This window comes from Dermacentor albipictus, chromosome 3 (genome assembly GCF_038994185.2).
Source record: "Dermacentor albipictus isolate Rhodes 1998 colony chromosome 3, USDA_Dalb.pri_finalv2, whole genome shotgun sequence".
In the NCBI taxonomy this organism is placed as follows: Eukaryota; Metazoa; Arthropoda; class Arachnida; order Ixodida; family Ixodidae; genus Dermacentor; species Dermacentor albipictus.
Genome location: NC_091823.1, coordinates 191,936,313 through 191,961,694, shown reverse-complemented (window position 1 = coordinate 191,961,694; position 25,382 = coordinate 191,936,313). Strand labels below are relative to the sequence as shown.

The window sequence follows — 25,382 nt, the reverse complement described above, 5'->3', positions numbered from 1 at the left end:
AATAGACATTTGGCGTCAAATGTTTATAACAACCTTAAACCCACAAAGTTCCGCAATTGAAAATCTAAAGCACAACTTTGGAAATGTCAATGCACCTTTCACATCAAGAGCTTATGAGATTTATACACATAAAGTTTCGCAATTGATATCCATACGCTCCACAGATTCCGTGGCCTCAGTGAGATACGAGTCGTCAGTGAGATGCCGCGGCGAGCCCGCTCACCATCAAAGCGCCCTCGAAACTTTGTGCTCGGATGGGACTGCTTGGCGTTATGTGACTTCCGGTGTATGGGCGTTGCCACGAATTCCAGCCCGAGTTTGCAATCGTCGCGGTTAAATGTCTTTTCGAGCGTCAAAAAGACATTCTAGACAAAATCCAGAGTGATTTCCGGCGCCGGAGGTCACTTTGGTCGGCGGTGCATGGACAGCACGAAAAAATTTCGGGGGGGGCTGAAGCCCCATAAGCCCCCCCCCCCCCCCCCCTGGCTACGCCCCTGCATACCTGGGCATATCCAGAAATACAAAAAGAAGAATCCATACTAGGTTCACAGAAAACAATAACTGGAAATCGGTACCTAAATACCCGCTGTCGAAAATCCGACAAATGGCCACGTAGGCCTAGAGCATTCCATTGCGTAACAAGTGATTGACGCATCCGTTCTTCAAACATCCCCGCCATACTCGCTTAGTGAAGAACTACTAGAAGTGGTTTCAAAACTTCAAGTAGCTGCATGGAAGCCTTGTCAGCCGCGTTATTTAGGCCGGAAAGGATCCTGCGCATGGCGCCAAATTTTGCAACATACTCGTGACGTCAATATTATCCACCTTTTCATTCTCTTCCGTGCGTGTAGGAGTAGCGCATCAGGGCGTTCCCGCAGGCCTTGATGGTTTGGGGCCGATGATGAGTCACCTTGTACTTTCGTAGAATACAAACGCATTGAGGCACGTGCTTCTTCATTACTCAGACGAGTAGGGGGTGGAAGCTACACTTCAGCTTTCCATCCTTCTACGCAAAGAGGGATGCGGTCCGGTTCATGTTGATGTCGTGAATGGCGTCTGCGGTGGCGGATAGCCCTTGCCGCTTCCCTGTGGGTGGAATGATCTTTAACCATCTCCTTCAGAATACCCAACTTATTCCTGATGTTTGGGCTCTTTTTTGACGTTGCGTTGTGGGCACCAGAACAATTTGTTCACTTCGTAGGGATGAGGCGATTGCTGTCTCCGTGAGGTCCAGCACATCGTTTGCGTGTTGCTGCACCCTTGCGAACTGCCCTGACATGAGCAACTTTCATACACTTGTGACATTGTAAAAGCCTCGGCACGTAAGAACTTACCGAATACCTCACATACCCAACCTTGACTTGTGTTAGCAATGTTTCCGACTGCAACAGTAATTTTAAACATCGGGATCGTCCAAAATGGTGAAAGCTGAGAGCAGGAGCCGATGGTGATAGTAGTTTCGTCAGGTCAGTGTCTGTAATACCAATGTACACGTCGTAGATGACACCTGTCGTCGCTTCCTTGGCGTATGTGGGGAATGCGTGAACAGTGATGCTTCCCAACTGAGTGACATTTTTCAGAGTTTTCAGTATTCCCGGTGTACTGACTTCCACCGAGAGGATATTCTTTCAAGCGTTTATACGTATTTCTTCTACTTGACCATGGGTAGTTCGTTCGAAATATTCCGACAGGGTCTGCCTGTGCAGTGAGTTGAGGTTGCCTGTTGTAGTTGTTAGAACGTATGCAGTATTGTATTACTCCTTGCCACTTGCCTTTTTCGTTGCCTGATGACTGGTCGGTGATGTTCTTCGTATCTGTCTCTTCAGATGTCGACTTGACACCAAGGTCAAATCACTGTGCGAACCCATATCTTCAGTAGAGGAGCCATCAGATGACTCAATCGGGACCCCGCCGGCGGCATAACGAACTGGTGCTTGAGGACCCAATTACTGGGCGGAGTTTGGGTCCCCCATTGCAGAGGACGACGTCCCCCAGTTTTCTTGTCACTTATTGCAGAGAAGTGGCGAGTCATACGAAGTCTCCAGGCTAGTCCTCAACAAAGAAACCCATTCCTTGCGGTGGCTCTACATCAACGCCGGGCCTAATTGTAGATAGCAGAGTACTAGTGTAAACTCATTGTGGACGTATCAAATGGAGTGACTTCAGTCCTTGTCACCATCGCGCCCCGTCAACTAATGAGCAACTCGAAGTACATTTACGATGCAAGAGCTTGACGCTGCAATTTCAGTTTGTTGACGCTCACCGGAACCAGGACCAGACGGAATCACTTACGCTGCACTCTGCCATCTTGGCTCACAATCATGACGCCTTCATCCATCTTTTTATAATACGACGTGAGAGACAGTAAATGATCCAGATAGTTGGAAATGCAGTCGCGTTGTAGTGCTGCTCAAACCGGGGAAGTGCCCTAACGAGCTTAACTCCTACAGACCGATCGCCTTGGCCAGTTCCGTCAGCACAGTAATAGAAAGAATGGTCTTGTCAAGGCTGGAATGGTTTTTAGAGAGAAATAATTGCTTTCCTTAGTTTATGCACGCATTTAGAAGAGGCCGTTCTTCTATTGACGGCGCTAACAACTTGGTCTCCGCTGTTGAACAGGAAAGAAGTCGCCGTCAGTTAGTTGGAGCTCTTTTTCTGGACATTAAGGGTGCATACGACAACGTACTCCATTATGCAATTCTTTATGCACTGGGAGATTTATGCGTCTGTGGCCGGCTATATGCATGGATTGTTAGCTACCTCAGTGGCCAGACGGTGTATATGTCGATAAGTGATGGCGACACCAGACAGTACAATCTCCGTCGAAGTGTTCCACTAGGAGGAGTTCTCAGTTCAACTCTTTTCAATGTTGCATTGAAAAGCCTTGCGTCTGAACTTCCTAACACGGTGAAGATTATCACATATGCGGATGACATATGCAAAAGGGTATCGGGAGCCACCATCCCCAAATGCGTGCTAGGCTTCAACGTGCGGTGACAATCACAGCTAAGCATCTGGAGCATCAAGGCACCCAGCTCTCAACAAAACGATGTTCTGTGATTGCATTCACGCGAAAACAAATGCCCAGGTATCCGATAATCGTTAACGGAGTAGCGATACCTACGGTTACACAGCACAGATTGCTTGGCTTAGTGATAGACCGGGTATTGTCTTGGTCAAGACACGTCGCCGCACTGAAGTCAAAGCTGAAAAGTTTTGTTCACGTCTTTCGTGTTGTTGTAGAAACAGGATGGGGCCCGTCGAAGTCGTCATTACTCCAATTGTACCAAGCACAATTCGTAGGGTATATACGGTACATCATGCCGGCGCTCTCAAGCATGGGGCTTAACTGTGTGCAGGCGCTCGAGAGCATTGGAGCTCAAGCATCGCGCACATTTTTAGGTCTTCCACGATTCACGTCAACCAATGGTACAATAGCCGAAGCTCGTGCTTGTCCCATTGGGGTATGCTTGCTCTGCGAGCCTCTCCGAATGTACCATTGAGTGTTGACACGAGACAGGCACCGTCCTCTGTCATCGATCCCTACCACCCACCCAGGTTCCAGCTTCTGAAGGAGTATATCTCGTCATCAGAGTGTTCTACCATCAAGATTTTCTCCCGCCTTTATTCCGAGAATACCCCCGTGGGTTATGCCTAAACCTTTATTTACATTGCATATTCCTGGAATTACTAAAAAGTCATCCCTTATATCTATTGGCCTCAAGCAACTTACCCTGTTGGACATTTCTGAGGGTACGGATGTACTGTACACGTGTATTCCGATGGCTCTGCCACACCATATGCGTCCACTGCAGCCTTCGTCATTCCACATATGGTCATCGCTCGGCGGTTTAAACTAGGCCATGGATCAACATCAACTGGCGCAGAATTTGTTGCTATCCGGGAGGCACTTTGATTTCTCTCAGAGGAGCGTCGTCGCGCCTAGACGATATTCTGCGATTGGAAGCTAGCTCTTCAAACGATTGACTGTGTCCTAAGACGGGGCCGGCATTATTCCATGGCTATAGAAATTACAGAGCATCTCGACCACGCAACTAGAAATGCCACAATTTCACCTTTCAGTAGATACCTTCACACTGTGGAGTGATAGGCTACGGACAGGCAGACGCTGAAGCGAGAATTGCTTTAAATAATGCTTCTGAAGTGCGCATTCGGTTCGCACGAACAGGTACAAACGCCTTACTTAGTCGCGTGATACCCAACCGCACGTTCTAACACTGGACCCAACCAGATCACAAACGAGTACACAAATGGGACCAAGAAATTGAATTTAGTATGCCTCACAAGCACAAAAAAAGCCAAATGAGCATGGTGCGCTGAATTCTCTTTGGTGTCACATTCACCAACCGTTATAGACATATGATAGGTGCCAATGATGCTAGCCCAAACTGTGAATACTGTGAAGTGCCAGAAACACTTGATCACAAATTTTGCGTTTCTCCCGCGCACGCGCAAGAACGATAGAACCTGGTCTCTTCCATTTCAATGAACCTTAAGAGGCCCCTATGAGACGATTTTCTTTTAGGTCCTTGGCCTAGTGCAAACAGCGTAGCCCTGATAACAAGTGCCGGTGTAGCTCTTCTCCAAGCCACTGGGCTGGACGCACGGCGTTAGAGATGCTACATCGCTGTGAGTTTGTATATACGCATCTCTTCCTTATACCACCATCATCATTATTAATGAGCCCTTTCCCTCCCTGTCCCTTTTCTCCAGTGTAGAGTAGCAGGCCAGAGCAAGTTATAGCTTAGGCCGACCTCTCTGCCTTTCTGTAAATAAATGTCTCTCTCTCTCTAGATGGATAAATGGCGTTACAAAGGATCACCAAAAGTGGAACACGAGATAGAGGAGGACGACCCTGCTTCTACAACTTCCAGTCTTTGTGCCTTTGTGCCCCCTTAACCCTCTCCGGAGTCCGTGCAGATTGGTGGAAGGTGTGGGGCAAGATTAAGAAGATCCCAATGACGGAAGCTCTATTCTCTGTACTTCGCCGCAGCCGGCGCCTTGCGGGTTTCCGTCTTCGTCGATCGAGATGATGTCGCAAGTTCAGAGAATTGATGCGTTGGGGGCAGGCGCTACTCGTACGGATTCATTTCCATGCAACCGTCATGTGCCGGGGAGCTTCGGCGGCACCTGAGGAAAAGACGTCGATGAGTGGCTTAAGAACTACAAACGGGTCCGCAGAAGCAACGGCTGGTACTCGGTAGTGCAGCTGAGTCCTGTTGTATTTTTGCTGACACCGCTCTCAAAGGATATGAAAACCTAAAGAACATGCTCACAACTTGGGATCGTTTTGTTGAGGAATGTTGACTTTTGTTGAGAAGTGTTTCGATGATTCTAACGCGAAGAAGCCAGCTCAGAGGTCACAGCTTCCACATATATAGAAGAAATTTTGAAGTTTTGCAAGGCAGTAAACCCCAGGATGCCTGAAGAGGACAACGTTGGACATGTTCTTAAGGGGATAGCCGAACACGGGCACTATTTCCTGATTTGCAAAGAGAATCTGAACTCAAAGTGTGAGGTAATGCAGCACTGTCGCACGTTTGAATCGCTGAAGATGCCACGGATAGGTTCGAAATTTGGCATTCTGTCGAACGTCCCATTAGTGGCCAGTGGGAACACAATGTCGTCTACTGACCTCTCATCGACAATAAGGCAGATTATAAGAGAAGAAATGCTTCGCTGTCAGCAACTCTCTCATAGCCCCGGTGGCTTTTATTAAGGCTATGCAAGAGAAAGAGAAGGCACGCCAACACCAGCATCCCCGGCTCCATGACAGCCATCAGTGAACGCAGCAGATGTCGTTGATGAATAGCAAGGAACACTGCAATCTGAGTACTCATATCGACCACCCTTTAATTTCGAACGCCGTTTTCGCTCATCGCGTTTTTCGCAACGAATTTCGGCTGGCTACCGTACCCAAAAAGAGCGATGCTACGATACAGTGCCTTCTGAGAGGTCTGGTTACGGCGAGCTGCCGCAGGTGTCTCAACCACTTCCGGGGTGCTACAGCTGGGGCGTCGTGGGTCACATCTCGCGCTTTTGCAACTACCGCCCTTCATACCAGCGTGAGCCCTTGCTCATGTCTTTGCAACCCTTCAACCGCGCTTTCTGTAAGCTACTGTCACCAGGCACGCTTGCTGGTTTACGCTACCACTCGCCAGCCACTCATCGAAGCTTAACGCCTCCACCCGCTGCCCGTGCTCCACGATCCCCAGCGCCGCGGCGACGCACGCAGTCAGCACCCCCTGAAATCTAGACGATGCGGACGATGCGGGTGAGACCGCAAGATAGCAAGCTCTATTGACAGATAGACCCCGTCAGTGCTTATGCTGAAGAACAAAGTTCGTGTACTTAATGGCGTACCTACTATGGCACTTCCTGATAACGACGCCACAATATCTGTGATGAGTGTTAATTCCACGGCGTGAGCGGTCGTGCCTCGAGTCCTGTCGGAGTCTGTACTGCAGACGTGTGTTCGTGCGGCGAAGTGTTTCACACAGAATTGGCGGTTATTAGACGATCTGCACATGACGTTATTTTGCGAATCGATATTTTGCAGGAATGTGGGACAACTGTTCGCTTAAGAAGTAGGTACCTTGCGCCCATGGTGGTTTCCTATCTGCCACCTGGGAATATTCATCCTGTCATGAATGAATCTTTGTTGTCTCCAAGGACATGGTAGTTCCTGCATTTTCTGCTATATGCGTTCCAGTAAATGGTTCTAGTAATCACCTTGCCATGTGGGATGTCCCGCTGGAACCGATGTATTTTAACTGGGGTGAAAAGAGTATTTTAGTTCCCCATTGCATGGTGTCTGTAGTTGAAGGACGCGCGAGTATGTGGACAATAAACAGTTCAATGGAGCCTGCAGTGTTGCCTCATGGTGCTGTACTGTATTCAAACCCGCATAATCTGTGTGACGGTGGTTGCGCTTATTGCTACTACATGCTAGAATATACACCTAGATTCTCCAGGTTCAGAAGATTCACTTCTACAAATGATGAGCAAGTCCCCTAGCCAAAGTGACCGTCATACAATCCTGGGCGTTCTCCCCAAGCACTCAAAAGTGTTCGACTTTACAAAAAGCAGCAAAATGCCTCAAATACGTAACAATGGACCAACAGGCAAATAACGCTGATTGCTAGGAAAATTGTAACAGTAAGATATAGCGAGTTTTAGTGTACACATATTATTAATTTGTACAGTCAGCCATTACAGATAGGAGGAAAGCTCTGCAGACTGACCTGCCATGTTCCCCTTAAGTTTAAAGTAGCACCTTACAAATCGCTTTTCTGCTTTTAAATGTTCTATGGCGCCACAACATGGAGGACAACAGCGAAATATAATTACAGCAAGTTAATTACTTTAGGAAAGTAATATTGGCATTCATGAAAAATGCTGAGAGTCATATAGCAGAACAAAATTTAAGACAGTGGTTAAGAACCACTGCCCTACAATGAGCCTCTAAGCCGGCTGGATAACTAAGTTAAAATCGCTTCAACCGATGCAGACAGCTTAAATATGCTCCAAGAGAACTCAAGTAAATAGTCTAGAAACCTAGTACGACACACGCTTAAAAGGCTAACATAAGTTGTTAACATAAGCTGTGTGGTGTGTGCGTGGGCACACGGCACACAACTTATGGGAGGAAATAAATATTTAATGAACGTAGCAACATTGTTAAAAACACATTTAGTAAAATGCTCTTTTGGTGCATTTCACCTGGACACAAACAAATCGTGACAGCTACAACGCTGCGGCTTAAGATTGCAACAGGGAAGTACACATTCTTATAGCAGAAAAGACACACTAATTAGTGAAAATGCATAAAAGAAAATGTTTTCTCCATTCATAGCCATCTGGATTGAATAGGTATTTTGATTCTGCCATGAAGAAATATTTTACTTGTTTTGTACTACTTATACGAAGAGGCGAACATTTTGTTCCGAGCTAATATCCCGTGACCATGCATGCTTTTCTATTAAAAATGACTATGACTTACTTGTGGCAGACATTTTTCAGGACGGACGCTCTGACATTCCTGAAACAGCGAAAGAACATTAGGTTAAAAACACGAAGACACGACTGTTAGGCTAACGAGACTTCACTGCACTGAGAATCAATAAAACGACAATCACCGCCCACTGCAGAAGACATTGCTAGTAAGCACCCTGTGACTGCTATTAATCGAGTCTTCAGAAGCTGCTTCAAAAACCAGAGCACGCGCGTAACCCCAGCCACCCACTAACAGCTCATGCGTTTTTTTTTATTTCACTTCACGAGCCGAGGCGGTGGCATGTGGGAGGCACACTCGTTGACCTCTTTCTTTGGCCTCTAAACGCCAGCAATGAGGAGGAGGCTATATATTGATTTAGCGTCAAAAAAAATTAGAAGAAAGAATATAGGCCACATGACAGGAAGCCAGCGTCCTTCTGGTTTAATTTTCTTTTCTTGTTCCTGGTTGTTTCCTTTTTTCCCGAAGTTCTGAAAATGCCCTAAATATGTGAATTTACACTAGCCCAACTTTTTCCAGGGTGTATAGGTGAAACTTGTGGGCCTAGCCCGACGTTGCCATTCGATGTGGCCAATAACATTTTTTACTACAGGCTTGCACTATACCTGTCTAGCGTAAATTGTAGAAGCTTACGCCATTATTCCACAAGACAACATTCGAGATACGCACATATTTGCCCGAACAGTAAAACAATCCGATTGAATGTCTTCACTGCAACCGCAATTTTATGTGACCTAGATGTTCTTAAAGCAAAGACTATGCTATTTTAGTAACTGCTCCGCGATGATGCTACTTTCCTTATCCTGCCGTAGCAGCCATTCCGACCTTTACAGCGTAAGCTGTTATGGGCTCCATCAAATAGCCGTTTCGGCTGGCGATGTTGTCCGCCGTCACCGCCGGTGTCCGTCGCCAATGCTGCCAGGAATGAAAAAAAAAGTGCCTAGTTCCCGCCGGGATCGAACCCCTTGCGTCAGCTACTCAACCACTGCGCCACGCCAGCGCTTCTTAGCTGAAGCGGAAACATGCCCTATACAAGCGTCCTAAGGTGCGAGGAGTAACGCGATGCGAGTCGATGCATGCTCACTTTGTGTGAATTCCAGCTGCATATTCTTGCACGAGGTGGCACGCTATGTAGCAGTTGCATCGCATCGTGTCCCTTTGCACGCGATCTGAGATGCGCGCCGCGTAGTATAGGGAACGCTGTGGGGATGCGTGACACTCACGCGTCTCCTGCAATTGTCGTTTTCCCAGCATTTCTCGCGTCTCCTGTCGTCCGGATTCTCTGCGTAGTACCGGTGGCGGTCAGTCTGGTTGCTGCGCATTACGAGAGATGGCGTGAGTGTTGACCTGCTAGCGCCACCTAACGGCGGGGTTTGCCGGGCGCGACAGCCTCTTGCTCTTAGGCTACGGCTCGGCCAGTGGTGCGGACGTTCCGCGAGGGCGCCAATGCATGCTCCTGCGAGTCCGTCTTGCGAGGCCATATACCGGAACGGACGAACCCGATCGCTCTAACGCTCCACCGTTCGCATGACCATACGCGCGATCGACCAGGCGTTAGTGTCCAGCATGGAGCGAACATATTCGCTCGCTATCCGGTCGCGGTGAGTCGGACTTCGTGGATTTGTCGCGTGCCCATCGGCATATTTCGTGGATAGCAACTCCACTAGGAGGCAATCTATGAAAGTGGCAATAAATGCCCTTGTCATTGCTTGCACTACTGTGATGTCGTTCCTCTGTGCCAAGAACACAGGTGAGACCCCCACAACGTGCAAATTTCGCATTGCAGTTCTGCTGTATTCCACCAAGTGTCACGACATGTAGCCTTTGCATCATACTGTGACTGGTGTCAAGGAATGTGACGTGCATTGCCCAGGCCTCGATACCTGTGTTTACTCTTCCGTTTAGGTTATGGCGCCACCTCGCAAGGTACGAACCGCTGCTGAAGAAGCAAATCGCAGAGCTACGCGCACGGCTGTAACCAGGCAACATCGGGCTTCGCAGACCGCTGTGCAGAGAGAAACACAAGCTGCAGCTTGCTCTCACTGATGGGCAGATATTTCAGTTCCTTATTGTGGAAACGACGCAAAGAGATGGTTTCCTGTGGAGCAGCTCCACCAGTTTACGCCGTGACTGCTGCGTGTGCTGCGCAGGTCGCTCACGTCACCTGTAATCCAGCCCTCATATCTCTTTGATCGCTATCGCCATATGTCGCGCCCTCACCATCACATATTGCCTGCCTGTGAAAATGGTCTCTCTATGTGTCTCAGCTCTTGTTTTTGAATTCAAGCCGTCAGCCATGGAAATATGATCTGGAAAATTATCCCGTCAAATTTGAAGCTACAAGGTAGCTTTTGCCGTGTCTTGCTTTACAACCATGCGCATAGTCAACCTGGTCCATCGCACAGGAAGAAAAAAAAGATGGATAGAGTATTTCGGTGCCTAACAAATGGTATGACTGAAATCTTGTGGCGCTTATTCTGGTTTCATTCCATCTTCGCCCGAATGAAGCCAGAAAGTCACCGCGGACGGGAGGTGTCGTTCATACAGCGGAAGACCTTTTTCTCCCAGGATTTGTTCGGCACATTTGAAGTCACGGTCGAAAATGAGCAACGGAGTCCAAGCCACGAAGGCTATGCTTGCTTTCCATGGAAGCCGGATTTTCGGTATTGCTTCCGATTTCTGGAAGGCTCGCTGTGCTTCTGAACGTGTGGATGCTCTGTTGCGACATGAAATAGATAGCACTTGGATACGAGTAACGGGAGTAGCCTCCTACTTAAAGGAAAACAAGCTATGCGTTGTGCCTGCTTATAAAATAGGCGGATTCGGTGTTTTTTTTCTAATGAACTACTCCGCGAGAAAGAGTGTGATGCTATTGAATCGGCGTTGGATAAGTGTGCCAAAGTTAACCTGAATCCTGTAAAGGGTAGAGCAAAAGACTTGAGTGAGCAGCTGAATTTCTCCACTCTAGGGTGCTAGAACATAATGTATTCCAATCTTTTTGACTCTCATTCTGCAATCAACCCTCCTTGACTGGTAAAAAAAAAAATTAGGTCACCCCCTCTTCGCCTGTATGTCGCGCGACGTCCCCAAAATGACGATAGCTCCCCATCTGATATGACGTGTGCTCGCTGATTATGCCAGATTACACCAAATAAAAGAACCTCCATTATTTCCGATTCGACGCCTTTTCGCCATTAGTCCTCTGCTACTGTTGAAAAGGTTTCGGACTGCGCCCACTTCACCTATCAGTCACGTGACGTCACATATTGATGAAAGTCACAGTGTCAAAGGGACGTCTACTCGTTAAAGGTGCATTAATATGCCGAGAAAAATGTTTTTTTTTCTGGCTAGCCGGAAACTACTCGTTCCAAAATGAATAAAACATGGCTACCCCCAGATCGCTCTGCCACTGACTACTCACACCTGCCGGCGAGCATTGGTTTATTTCCGTATGATAATTCTTTTTGTGTAGCCGTATAACGTTATCGAGGCCTTTCGGCAGAATTACGACACCACTCTGGCAACTGTTCTTTGCTGAGGATGCGTTATAGCAGCATTGCTAAAGTTCCTTTGCATGGTGCTGCTATTTTCGACCAGCCACCGCAAGCTAAATAGGGGGAAGCGGATGAATTGTAGGCGCCGAACAGCCATAGCAGTAGCTAGCAGAACTACCCGAGCAGCCTGTAGCTTGTAGCCAGCAAAACTTTATACGGCAATGTCATCGGCAAATTCCAGGCGAGGTGTGAAATGCATAAACCAGACTGCGTTTTGAGGTTGAGGAGACATTCAGCTTTTTCTCAGATCTCGTGCTCCACAATATTTTGTCACCGGGTGTACATGACGTCCACCTATGTGCGATGGTGTCGTCAGGTGTTCCTGCAGAAAGCGGGAGTGTGCTTGGGTTCCTGCATAGCGCCCATGCTCGGCGACCTGTATTGGTCTTCTCTTGACAGAAAGCTAAATGAAGAGCTGTTCTTTCCAAGATCATAAGAATTTTCCTGTTTGTGGATGATTTCTTTGTGTTGATTTGCAGAGACCAAAAGCATTTCGTCAATGACGTGACGAACGTTGTCCGCACAATGGAAAGGCGCCTCCAGCATATGCAAATCACGCGCGAGGTGCCTGAAAATCACATGCTATGGTTTCTCGACCTAAAGCTACTTTTTCCCTAGGCCATGTCTGCTAGCTATACGAGCCGCGGAGCAAGAAACCCCTTTACCTTTTCTGTGGGCACATAGAAATCTCATGAGAAGGGGAGTCGCTGAGATGTGCCTGCATAATGTACTTTAGAAGTTGTGCGTGCATCGTATAAACGAAAGCTTCGTAATACATATGCAATGCCCAGCTTCAACAGGTTATCCGAAACACATGATAGTTGAAGTTTCGCGCAAGTCGTAGCTAGTACGCCTGACTAATCATGTGCATTGAAATGTAGAGCCTGATCGAAAGAAGGTGCCCGTGATTCCATATCTGCACACAACGTCTCATCTTCTCAAAGAGATTAGGGAAAATACAGGCATGAAATTTGTCATGTCAGCGCCGGACAAATTTGCCAAGTTGTGCAGAATCCCGTCACCACGGAAAGACAAAAGAATGGGTGCGATGTACAGCACAGGAAATAATTCTTTACATGTGAATGTGTTGTCTATCGAATACCACTATCGTGTGGCAGAACGCACGTAGGCCAGACAAAAAGATGCCCAAACGAACGGTTGAAGGAGCCCAACAGGAATGTGACAAAAGGAGCACAGGGACACCGAGGGCTACATTGCTGAGACTGTGAGTGTACTCCGTATATTGACAACACTTCAGTTTTTTTTAGAGACAAAGGTCGTTGCACGCGCGTGATTGTGGCAGCTCCAGTGATGAGTAGTGGTGCTTATAAATGCGTCAGCTCATAATTTCTTTTGTTAGCTGCCAAAGAAATAAATTTTCTTCAGGACAGCTGGCAACAAGCGCTTACTAACGCCCAAATGTTAGTACGAAGAAATGACTAGTTCTTTGCCGTCCTTTTTTGCATGTTTTTCTGCATATATTCACGGCATCTAGCATTAAAAGTTAGCTGTACGTTAGCGCCTGTGCCGTTCGTGTCCCTTTCTGCTTTCGTAGATTCTGCTGCAAAAAAGCATTAAGGCCTTTGACTTTTTGCACTTCTAATATGTGCGTATGGATGCTGTTGCATTTAGACATGAAATACCGTAGCAGTTGCTGCCTAACGTAACATTCCACGGCAAAGTTACTTCATTTTTTTTACATTGCAAAGAAAATTTTCAGGCATTTGTTACAGCGTAGCATCGTCAAGGGATTACATAAAGTCTAAAACAACAAACAATTATAATAAGTAGTTAGAGTTTAGTGGTTCCACGCAGCAAAAATAAATAACCCACCTGACTCTCGCCCGTTCTATTTGCTGTACAAGAACTTGGAACTGTACAGCCGAGGCTAGAAGCTTGTAGGATGCCGTAGTTACCACGAAACCACGAGGAACTGAAAACTAGATGCATAAAACTATATTAAAACGTTGAAGCTGTGCAGTGATAAAACGTAACGTTGCGACTGTACGTAAATAGTGAACGCAACCACAGGGAGGCATACTATCGCCAAGGTATATTCAGTGGCGCACCTTCTCTGTGTTTGTGCGAAGCTTAACGTAATGATGAACTGTTGTAAGAAATTGGGATGGTTATTTTGGCATGGCGGTGGAAAAAGCAGAAAATATAACGTTGTTTTCACTGCATCGAGACGTCTACATGTTACTCACCGATAGGCACCAACCAATCCTCGTAGAAACACCATATTTATGTGGTTTGGTATATCGTGGTTGCTGGCTCATCAAGAAGAATGTGGCCGCCGCAACACAGTAATTAAGCAAAGCTTTCCTTGCCTACCCCCCCCCCCCCCCTGCTTTGGCGTGGCTGCTGGGTAGGCCAGTATGTCGACGAATACATTTGCTAATATGTGTACAATGTGCACACGTGCACCAAATGCAAGTACCAATGAACGTGCTCTTATACCCACTGTATGGTGACTGTCAAAGCAATGCAACTCAACGTACCTCCTGTCGTTCGTAGCAAAAACAACAACGCCACCACCAACTAAATATACATTAAACTGGAACGTATACTATCGTCTCACAGTTACCTCTAAAGCCCACCGTCCTCTTATTTGAATATTGTATTATAAATAACGAATAAGATATTTTATTTACCTGATTTCTTTATTTAGTGATTCGATATGTGCCACTCATTGCTTGCTCATATTTAGCCATTCCTCTTAAGTGGGTATGCGCTGGTAGGACGGAAGAGGCGACACATGACAACATGAAAAATTCCAAACGAAAAGTTGCAACATTTGCGGCGGATAAACATCAACATTGCATTAGATTACAGTTAGCACATTATGAAAGTAAACGAAATTGTCTGCGTCGAAGTCTCATTTAAATCACCGCGTTGCATCATAAAGATACCAGCATTGTGTTTGATTTGCATATTGTAACGCACAGTTGAGTGGCGGTGCTTTAAACACTTTACCTTGGGCGAGCTTGTGCCCGACAAACAGCTAAACGTGAGCCTCATTAGGACGTCCACAGTCATGATGATGATGATGATGTCCTTGATGAGTGTGGCGCTTACCCACTCGCGGGGATCGGCCAAGAGTCGGGCAGACTTTGCTTATGTGTTCAGAAAATGGAGGTAAAAATCTGAAATTTTGTTACGTGAATTTACGCGAAGGAAAATCGAAACGGTTCAGTAGATTGTCATGCTACGTAGAGGGAAAAATAATTGTCTATAATATATCAATGAGGCAATAGAGGAGGAATGAATATAATAATACGGTCATCAATGAAATCGGTTTGATTCAATAATAAATTTTTCTAAGGTGAAGCACACATTCCTGTGTGAGTGCCCAAGCTCAGACGCTCCGAAAGACAGCAGTACCGGAGTGTTCAACGGCAGGCCAAGCTGTCGCACTGTAATTTCTAAACTCATTTTCCTCATGGTGGAAAAACGCCGGCATTCCAGTAGGTAGTGCTCAATCGTCTCTAATGCATTGCAAAAATGGCACAATGGGGATGTTGCCAGACCAGATCGGTGCATGTAAAAATTTAGAGATGGGACTCGACAACGTAGTCTCGTTAATGTAACTTCCGTTTGTCTTGTTTTGCAAAACTTCCTGCTCCAAGGGAATTGTAAGTGGCGTAGTTCCAAGGATGATTTGAGGTTCGATTGAGATGTTAAAAAGATGTATCTTCTGAACCTGGCCGACGTGATAAAGCCAATCGTTGGAAGAAGGGGAAGCACTGGGCCGCTGATAGTAGCCTTGGCCTTTTCGCAAGAGACCCGCACCTCGTCTTCTTCCCTCGTGTCCCGCGCTGATGACACGTTGCTCCGATTGCGCGTGCCTTGCCAGCCCGTGTTACCCGCTCCATTGCCGCTATCTTTCGCAGGTAGCAGTAAACAACTTGACGGACGCAGGAGGCGGCTGGCGTCGTAATTTTAAATCTTGTGTCAATATATGTGCTTTCATTACAAATAAGGAAGCCAAAAAAATGTTTGCGTCATCTTCATCATGATCAATATAATCATGGTCAGCACCTACAAAAGGTACACTACGGTGAAAAAAAATTACGATCATTCCACTATGTGAAGACGAAATGGCCGCGAAAGCTGACGCCAATCAAAGGTCTCAAACTTAAAGCAAAGTGCTGTCGCTGCCATTCCTTCTTCAGAGAGTGGAACGGTTGCTTGGGCTGGCGATTGTCGTTTTCGTTCAGCATCGCGGGAACGTTCTTCGTGGGTGGTCGTGTCACGCCATCGTGGTTTGAATTCTCGTTGCTGTTCCCTCCGGCGCTCCTCATATGCATATTGTTCTTCGGGTGCATGGACTATACGTGTCCGTCCCATCGATAAAGTAGCTCTTTATAGCGCCGATACCTCTCCTGCTTATATACTGTGATAACCTTGGCGCCATGCTATTTTTCACGGTGAGCGTTCTCATTTGTTCCGCCTTTTGGTATCTGCGCCGCTGCACTGCACCCGCACGTGATTACACGCAAAGAAAGGAATGAAACTCATTGTGCATGTGTTAAAAAACTCGAAGTCCATTTCTGTTGCAGGACGCAGAAAAAACAACGGAAGGTTAGTCATATACAGCTTTCCCTGTAAAAAATTTATAAGTGCAAAAGTGTAAACGGCTATTTCATATCGTAGAACGTGAAGACGGTGTACAAGTTCGGAGTGAGAACGTGTGTCCATCGTGCCTGTCATAGTGATTGAGCTTACGCTATTAGTGCGTTAGCACAAGACGTGTTACAAAATGTATGTGTGTGTGAAGTGTGGAATGCTGGTCACATCCATATATGTATGTATGTATGTATGTATGTATGTATGTATGTATGTATGTATGTATGTATGTATGTATGTATGTATGTATGTATGTATGTATGTATGTATGTATGTATGTATGTATGTATGTATGTATGTATGTATGTATGTATGTATGTATGTATGTATGTATGTATGTATGTATGTATGTATGTATGTATGTATGTATGTATGTATGTATGTATGTATGTATGTATGTATGTATGTATGTATGTATGTATGTATGTATGTATGTATGTATGTATGTATGTATGTATGTATGTATGTATGTATGTATGTGTGCATGCATGTATGTATGTATGTATGTATGTATGTATGTATGTATGTATGTATGTATGTATGTATGTATGTATGTATGTAGACATACAGGCACTTATAGCGTCATTTGGACGCACGTACGAAACAATGTTATTGTCTACAACATGGCACCCACCGATTTGGCTTAGCGGCTTGGTGTCGTTGGACCGATGGGAGCGAAATGCAAAATCTCCCTGCACCCTGAAATAGGGGCACGTTAAAAATCCTCAGGTAGTCAACATTAATCTAGAGTTCCTCACTATGGCGTGCCTCATATTCAGATCATAGTTTTGGCATGTAAAACCTCAGAACCTAATTATTTTCCCATATAGGCAGGGGACTCGCCTTTGTCATAGAATGAATCCCTCCTGACTGGAGCCCTGGATGTGTACGCACGTATAAGTGTATATATCATAGCCTCCTATACAACTTCTGTGCCTGCCTTATCATTGGTGAGTCAATGGGAAGCAGCCATTTTTTGAACTATATATGACGGTGGCGCCACTTAACACAGGGTGGTCTGGAGCACCCTTTTGACGTGTTTGGTGCTCGCTGCTGAAAAAAAAAAGCATTTGCATCCATAAAAGAACTGCAGCATACTTCTGGTTGCCGCATTATTCACAAAGTTACAGCAAAGCAGTAAAAAGCAGATGCTCTTGGAACTATTGCTGTGGGGCACCACTTGCATTGGGGTCTCCAGCTAGGTCACTCCGGGTGCTCACTACTGCTGTTTAAAAACCGTTACTATGTGAAGAGTCAAGGTGCTGCCGCAGCGCAGTACCATGATCGGCTGGCGCCTGGGAGCGTTGTCGCTACCCCATATATGCAGATATTTACCCGCGGCGCTTCCTTAGACGACGGCCGTCTGGCGGTAATCAGTGCTCAGATGCATCGGTCAAATCCTTTCGTAGCAGCAATGTTTGTCTGGTTTTGCTGCTGTGCCCACACGCTTTGCTTGAGCGATTCTATGATCTCTCGCCTGTTGCTGGCAGGGGACGTCGAGACTAATCCTGGGCCCAGAGACATTCCGATTGAAGAGCAGCTCAAAATGATTGCAAAAGATATCGAAGATATAAAGAATGAAAAACTAAAATAGTAAATTATGGGGTTTTACGTGCCAAAACCACTTTCTGATTATGAGGCACGCCGTAGTGGAGGACTCCGGAAATTTCGACCACCTAGGGTTCTTTAACGTGCACCTAAATCTAAGTACACGGGTGTTTTCGCATTTCGCCCCCATCGAAATGCGGCCGCCGTGGCCGGGATAATGAAAAACTAGTGACCAATCAAAAACTTGGAGCGATAGATAAAAAGCTGGAAAAAATAGGCAAAATGGAACAGCAGATCTTCGAATGAGGAGAAAGGGTTGACAATCTCGGTCACCTACTACTGTCCTTGACTACATCGATGAATTAGATAACAGAGACCGCAGGTCTAATCTTGTCGTATATGGTGTTAAGGAACTCGAAAACGAAAGCCACCAAGATCTGCTCGATGCTGTTGAGGAAACAATCTTTGAAGGTACGATAGGAATAAAAACGGCTGGCATCAAAAGAATCCATCATCTTGGGCGAAAATAAACCATTGCTAATCCCAAGCACAGACCTGTCAATTTGAAGTTATTTGACTACCGGGATAAACCTAACATACTTAGCAATTGCAGAAAGCTAAAAGGAACTGAATGTTAAATTAGTAAGGATTATTCGCCTGCAGTAAGACAAATTAGAAAGAAGCTATGGGAAAGAACGAAAGTACATCGAGACCAGAAAGAAAAAGTTTTTTTTTGTGCTACGATAAAGTCAAAATTTGTAATCGCCTGTACACCTGGGATGATCAAGCGAAAGACATAGTGGAAGTTGCAAAAAACGAAAGCATGCACAGCGGACCAGCCACGCGAACTCGAAACCGCCGTCGGCCCTAGTTGCTCTCAGTGTTAATGCAGGCAGCCTTTTGAACAAAACCTCACAGCTAGAGGCGATTCTGATCGCTCTTGAACCTGATATTATCTGTGTGACTGAGACATGGCTGCACGCTGACGTCGCAAACCATGAAGTGGCCCCTCCGGGCTACTCCATTGTCCTAAAAGACAGAACAACTAGAGTTGGTGGTGTTGCTTTGCTCATACGCACACGCATAAATTACTCAGTGATGCCAGATGTTCCTGGTGTGGAGGCGGTCTGGTGTAGAATTCAGCTGGGCCAGACCCACTTCTATGCTGGCGCCGTCTACAGACCACCCCAAGCCAAAGTCTCGTATCTCGAGCAGTTTCTAGAGTACATATATCAACACATGCTGGGGAATGCCATAATAGTGGGAGGAGACTTTAATCTTCCAGATAATAACTGGGACTCTCTGAGCTCATCCAATGTAACAAACAATACCTTGATGAGTTTTGTGTTTACCTTTAACCTGACCCAAATAGCATCCAATCCTACCCGTGTCCAGGGCACTTCAAGCTCCATTTTAGACCTTATTTTCATAAGTGATTTCTTTTCCAAAGAAGATAACAAAGTCGATATTCTTGAAGGATTATCGGATCATCACATGCTTTTTGCACGTTCACCATTCCAAACCGAATCTGGCAACGTAACATTTGAAAGCACATGTACGCATTAACAAAGCAGACGATGACGCCATTATGACCTACCTTGCCCACGAGTAATAGGACTTTAACAAGCTAATCTGAAAGGGCTCGGCCAACATCGACGAAATTTGGTTGCTGTTCAAAGCACATGTTATTCACTGCTTGAGGCAAGGCGTCCCACAAATACAAAAAAAAACACCAATAAGCACAACCCATGGATTACACGCGGCGTAATTCATTTGAAACGTATAATAAAAAGCACCGTGCCGCAAGCCTCGGTGCTGGGGCCGCTTTTGTTCATTATTTTCATAAATGACGTAGCAGAAATCATTGGCGATACTCAAGTTAAACTTAGAATGTATGCAGACGACTGCGTAATCTACAACACCATCTCTGATGCTCATGATCAGGTTGCGCTAAAAAACGTTTTTTCCTTGTTTTGTAACTGGAGTGAAACCTGGCAAATGTCTATTAACTTCAAGAAGACTGTAGCAATGACCTTTTCAAACAAGAAACAGCCCCTTTCTTTTACTTATACTAATGACGGGGTCGGTATAATACATGTTACGGAGTTTAAGTACCTCGGTGTAACTCTAGCGTCAAATTTAAAATGGCGCAAGCATGTTGAAATAATCTGCAATAAGGCTCGTCGTAAACTTTGGTATCTCCAGCGCACGTTAAGCAACGCAACAAGAGAATGCAAATTTACTGCGTACAAAACTTTCGTCAGGCCCATACTAGAATATGCATCGGTTGTTTGGTCACCTCACCTCAAACACGACATAGCTATGTTAGAATCTGTCCAAAAAAAGCAATCAGGTTCATTTTTTGTCGCTATGACCGGCAATTCTCGCCTACTTCGCATGCACACGTTTTAACGTTGCAATCTCTCGAACATCGGCGTAATTCTGAACTCGTTATCCTTTTTCATAAGATAGTTCACACCGGCTTGAGTGTTGTGGCGCCGATTTCTTTTGTTGCAGCTTCTGCACGCTGTACTCGACGATCTGATCCCCTGAACATTGTGCCCTTCAGGTCGAATATTGATTCTTTTAAGTTTTCCTTCTTTCCACGGACGGTGGATTTATGGAATAAACTTGATGGGTCTCTGCGCAGACTCGGTACTGAGGATTTTGAAAAAGAATTGCGTAATTATGTATTCTGGTAATGTTTTCTAGTATTCTGGTGAATTTTGTTAAAAGTACTTGAAATTGTATTTTTTTTTGTTATTATTCTGTACTCACTCCTGCTATGTCTCAGAAACTGAGACAGCAGTATTTGTAAATAAAAAAAAGGTTGCGGAAATCTAACAAATTATGCCCAGTTACAGACTTCTGCCAAAAAATAAAGTCGTTGAACAGACTACTCAAGGAAGCAACAAAGGTAGGAAAACAGCGCTTCTGCAGTACAACGCTTAGCAATTTTATCCAAGACTCCCCCAGAAATTCTGGCGTTATGTCAGGCACAACGATAACCGTACAAAACCGTTATCACCGACAGAAGAAAAGAAACAAGCGGAACCGTTTAACACATTCTTCCATCCGGTATTTGCCCCCGACAATGGCATTACGCATGCTTACAGGCCAGAAAATATAAAGCACAAGGAGACACTGAGCGCTCCAGTCGTAACTGAAGAAGGCGTGTTCACACTATTATTAAACGTAGACGATAAAAAGTACGATGGTCCTGACGGAATTCCCAACTGTTTCCTGAAACGTTATGCCGAGCATGTAAGCAAAAACTTATGCCTTATATACAAGAAACCAATCTCCGAACAATATATCCCAGCAGAATGGAAAATTGCTGAAATAGTGCGCGTCTGTAAATCAGGCAATATTTCTTGCCAGTCAAATTATACGCCTATTTCTCCCCCATGTACATGTGTAAAATCTTGGAACATATCTTAAAATCCGTTAAAGAGTTCATTGAGGCAAACAATGTCCTCCGTCCATGCCAACATGGCTTCAGGTTTGGTCTGTCTACCATTACCCAACTCGTTGAAATACTACATGATTTCGCGAAAGCAATTTATGACCAGAAACAAATCGATGTAATTTACCTAGACTTCTCCAATGCCTTTGATCGTGTCTGCCATGCTAAACTACTTCTAAAGCTGAAACATATACTAGGATATGGGCCAATTTTTCGCTGGATTAGCAATTACTTATCTGACCGCCGCCAGTTTGTTCAGTTAGGCTCCCACGCTTATGAAACTGCACCAGTACTTTCTGGTGTACCCCAGGGTTCCGTTTTGGCCCCTATCCTGTTTCTTTTGTTAATAAATGACACAACTAATCAGATTGAATCCAAGATTAGGTTATTTGCAGAAGACTGCATCCAGTATAGAGAAGTACTAAACCGGCAAGATCAAATTAGTCCTAACAAGGGTTTTTTCTTGAATAGTCCAATGGTGTGAAAACTGGCAAAAAGCCGTCAACTTCGATAAAACAGTTTCAATGTCAGTAACAAAAAAGAAATCCACACTTACTTTTACATACGGCTGTGATAATACTGTATTTACCACTGTCACTCAGTACAAGTACTTGGTCGTTATCATATCATCACACTTAGTAAGGTCGGCTCATGTAGAGCACGTAGCAAGCAAAGCGATGCGAAAGCTTATGTTCATAAAATGGGCCATGCGATACTCTACAAAAGAAGCGAAGCTCTTGGCCTATGTTACAATCATACGTCCTGCCTTTGAATATGTGAACGTGGCGTGGTTTCCATTTGCCCAAAATCAAATCGCTACTCTTCAGGCTGTCCAGCGAAAAGCCGCGCGGTTTATCTGTACCCGATTTCCGCACACCGACTCGCCTACTCAGATGCTATCCGACATCGGCCTTCACACGCTAAGCAGTGGTGCGATGCCGTATCGACTCAAATTTTTGTATCTCATCCTGCATAATAAGCGTCATGTGGATTCTAGCACCTAGATTGCCTATAACACATCCAGAGAAACCCGCCATGAGCGTCACAATACACTCCAAGAATATTCTTGCGCTAACAACACATTTAGCTTTTCGTTCTTCCCGCGAGTTGTTCGGGATTGGAATGCTTTAGCCCAGACTGTAGTCGCACAGCCCACTGTTGACAAATTTGTTGAATTTGTTGGCTCAACAGTACTGTAACCCATGGCTAAGTGATGTTATCAACATTTCCTTTATCATTGTATTAACTGCCAAATGTTTTTGGAAATCTCTGATGTGAAATGATGGATGATGCTCTCGATCGTATGTCCCATATGCTTATCCTTCTTTTCTTCATTTTTTCCTCTTTGCAAAACATCATATGTAATTGAAATAAGCGCTTTGTGCGTTATGTTCTTGCCAAACTTATTGCTGTTAACATAAGTCCATGAACCTCTACACTTACTAAGTACCCTTTTGTATTCTTATGTAAATGTCTGTACTAGAATGTCTACAGACCCTTCTCACCCACTCCTGTAAAAATCCCTGATGGGATTGGCAGTATCACAAAATAAATAAAAATAAATATATAAGTTCGCACAGGCGGTGATCCCGTGACCGGTGCCTGGACGATGACGACGAAGACGGTGCGGCTATCTGGTGGGCACGCGCTAGCCCTAGCAGTGCTGCAGCGGTGTGTGGCTTGCCTTGTAAACATATCCTTGTGTATAGCTTCATGCTCTCTTCCTCTTTCTCTCACAATATATATATATATATATATATATATATAAACAGTGAAGTAGACGCGCGTATGAAGCGGTTTATTGACGTTTCGGCCTTCCTCAGAATCAGAACCCTGGCCGACACGTCAATAAACCGCTTCATACGCGTGTCTACTTCACTGTGAATATTTACCCGGACCCATAACTGCTTTGTTATTGGTATATATATATATATATATATATATATATATATATATATATATATATATATATATATATATATATATATATATATATATATATATGCCTCTCCCTGCGATGTCCAATTGACGCTGTCTTGTGCCAACAGATTCCTGCTAGTGCGTGCCAATACCCCACGTAGTCTTCTGCCGTCTTTGACTTCGCTTCCCTTCTCTTGTCACCTATTCTGTAGCCCTAAAGGCCCACCGGTTATCCAACCTATGCATTACATGACCTGCCCAGCTCCGTTTTTTCTCTTAATGTAAATTAGAATATCGGCTATCTCTGTTTCCTCTCTGATCCATACCTCTCTCCTCCTGTCTCTTAACGTTACGCTTAACATTCCTCGTTCCATCGCTCTTTGCACGGTCCCTAACTTGTTTTCGAGCTTCTTTGTCAGTGTCCGATCTTGTTTGTTAATCTGGAGGTTTCAACATGTTAGCACCGGCACAATGCACTGATCGTACGCCTTCCTTTTTAATGATAATGGTAAGCTTCCAGTCAGGATCGGACAATGTCTGCCGAATGCGCTCCAGCCCATGTTTATTCTGTAACTTTCCTTCTCACGATCAGGGCCCCTCTGAGCGATTGACCTAGGTAAACGCGCTCGCGCTCCTTCAGCGACAGTATCTAATGAAATAAAGTGTATATGTAATGTCAATACAGGGCGAGGAAATATCCCGGGTAAAAGAATACATATAGCTTGGTATATAGATAAACGAAGGCAATGCATATACGGAAGGACCGAAAAAACAATAACAGCCGAGGGAAAGACGAATGCGGACGTGATGAAACACAGAGCGCTATGGCGATACGGTATCAATGGAATGTCCCAGCTAATGGGGAAAGGTTTAATGATTCTATATTTTACATTTGCGAGTGCGGTAGTTTGCTTGAAATCAGGGGCACAATCAAGACCTGCCATTGGGCGCTCACGGGAAGGTTACAAATGAATCTGTGCAGGATGATGTATGATTATATTTTGTAATTTTGCCACTGCCATTTGCGCCCACGTGAGCCAGCAGTATATTGTAAATAAATAAATAAATAAATAGGAGCCTGGCAAGTTTTTAAATCAAGGATGCTCCGAGCAAAATTTATTTTGAAGAACGAGTGAGGAATATCGAAGAAAGTATGTATTTTGCCAGTGTTCAGACATTTCTACAGGAAAAACATCGATTCATACAGGAGGAAGAGAACTAAGAAGTCTACCAGCAAGTATGCTACCAATATAGTAGGTGAGTAAGAGTGGTGCAGTGGTGCCGTAGAGGTATCCGCCTCGCGTGCAAGAGGACCGTGGTTCGAATCCAGGTGCCGCGCAATTTTCCACCGGATTAAAAAAAACCCGCGGTTTGATAAAACTGCATGAACAGACCGGGAGTCTAGCAGTACTATTGGAGGAATTAGAGGGCAGTAAATGGGATGCAATAGGGCTCAGTGAAGTTAGGAGGACAAAAAAAAGCATGTACAGTGTCAGAAAGTGGGCTCGTCCTGTGCTACCGGGGCTTTAGCGTAGAGACCAGAACTAGGAGTCAGATTCCGGATTAATAAGGATATGGCTGGTAAGATAAAAGAATTCTATAGCATTAACGAGAGAGGGCCGCACGTCTTGTTGTCAAGCTTCATAACAGGTACAAATTGAAGGTCGTACAGGCCTACGCTCCTACATCCAGTCATGATCACCAGGAAGTTGAAAGCTGCTACGAAGACGTGGAATCGGCGATGGGTAAAGTCAAAAGAATATACACTATACTGATGGGCGACGCCAGGATAGGCAAGACGCAGGCTGGAGACAAGTCAGTGGGGGAATATGGTATAGGCTCTAGGAATAGCAGGGAAGAGTTATTAGTAGAGTTTGCAGAACAGAATAATATGCGGATAATGAATACCTTCTTCCGCAAGCGGGATAGCCGAAAGTGGAGGTGGAGGAGCCCCAATGGCGACACTAGAAATTAAATCGACTTTATACTCTGCGCAAACCCTGACATCATACCAGATGTTGACATGCTCGGCAAGGTGCGCTGCAGTGACCATAGGAGGTAAGAACTCGAATTAGCCTACACTTGAGGATGGAACGGAAGAAACTGGTACATACAAAGCCGATCAATCAGTTAGCGGTAAGAGCGAAAATAAAGGAATTACGGATCAAGCTATAGAACAGGTATTCGGCCTGAACTCAGGAAGAAGACCTTAGTGGTGAAGCAATGAACG

The 25,382-nt window shown here is 45.2% G+C and overlaps 1 protein-coding gene across 1 annotated transcript in view; it reads right to left on the bottom strand.

The window, feature by feature from the left end:
* Positions 1 to 25,382, bottom strand: part of LOC135908708 (uncharacterized) — an 834,911-nt gene that overhangs the window by 414,197 nt on the left and 395,332 nt on the right. The window contains exons 13-14 of the mRNA XM_070536550.1: positions 13,423 to 13,529; positions 8,024 to 8,062 (exon numbers count right to left, since the gene is read on the bottom strand). Of these exons, the coding sequence (XP_070392651.1) occupies positions 8,024 to 8,062; positions 13,423 to 13,529 (146 nt within the window). The remainder of the gene's footprint in view (positions 1 to 8,023; positions 8,063 to 13,422; positions 13,530 to 25,382) is intronic.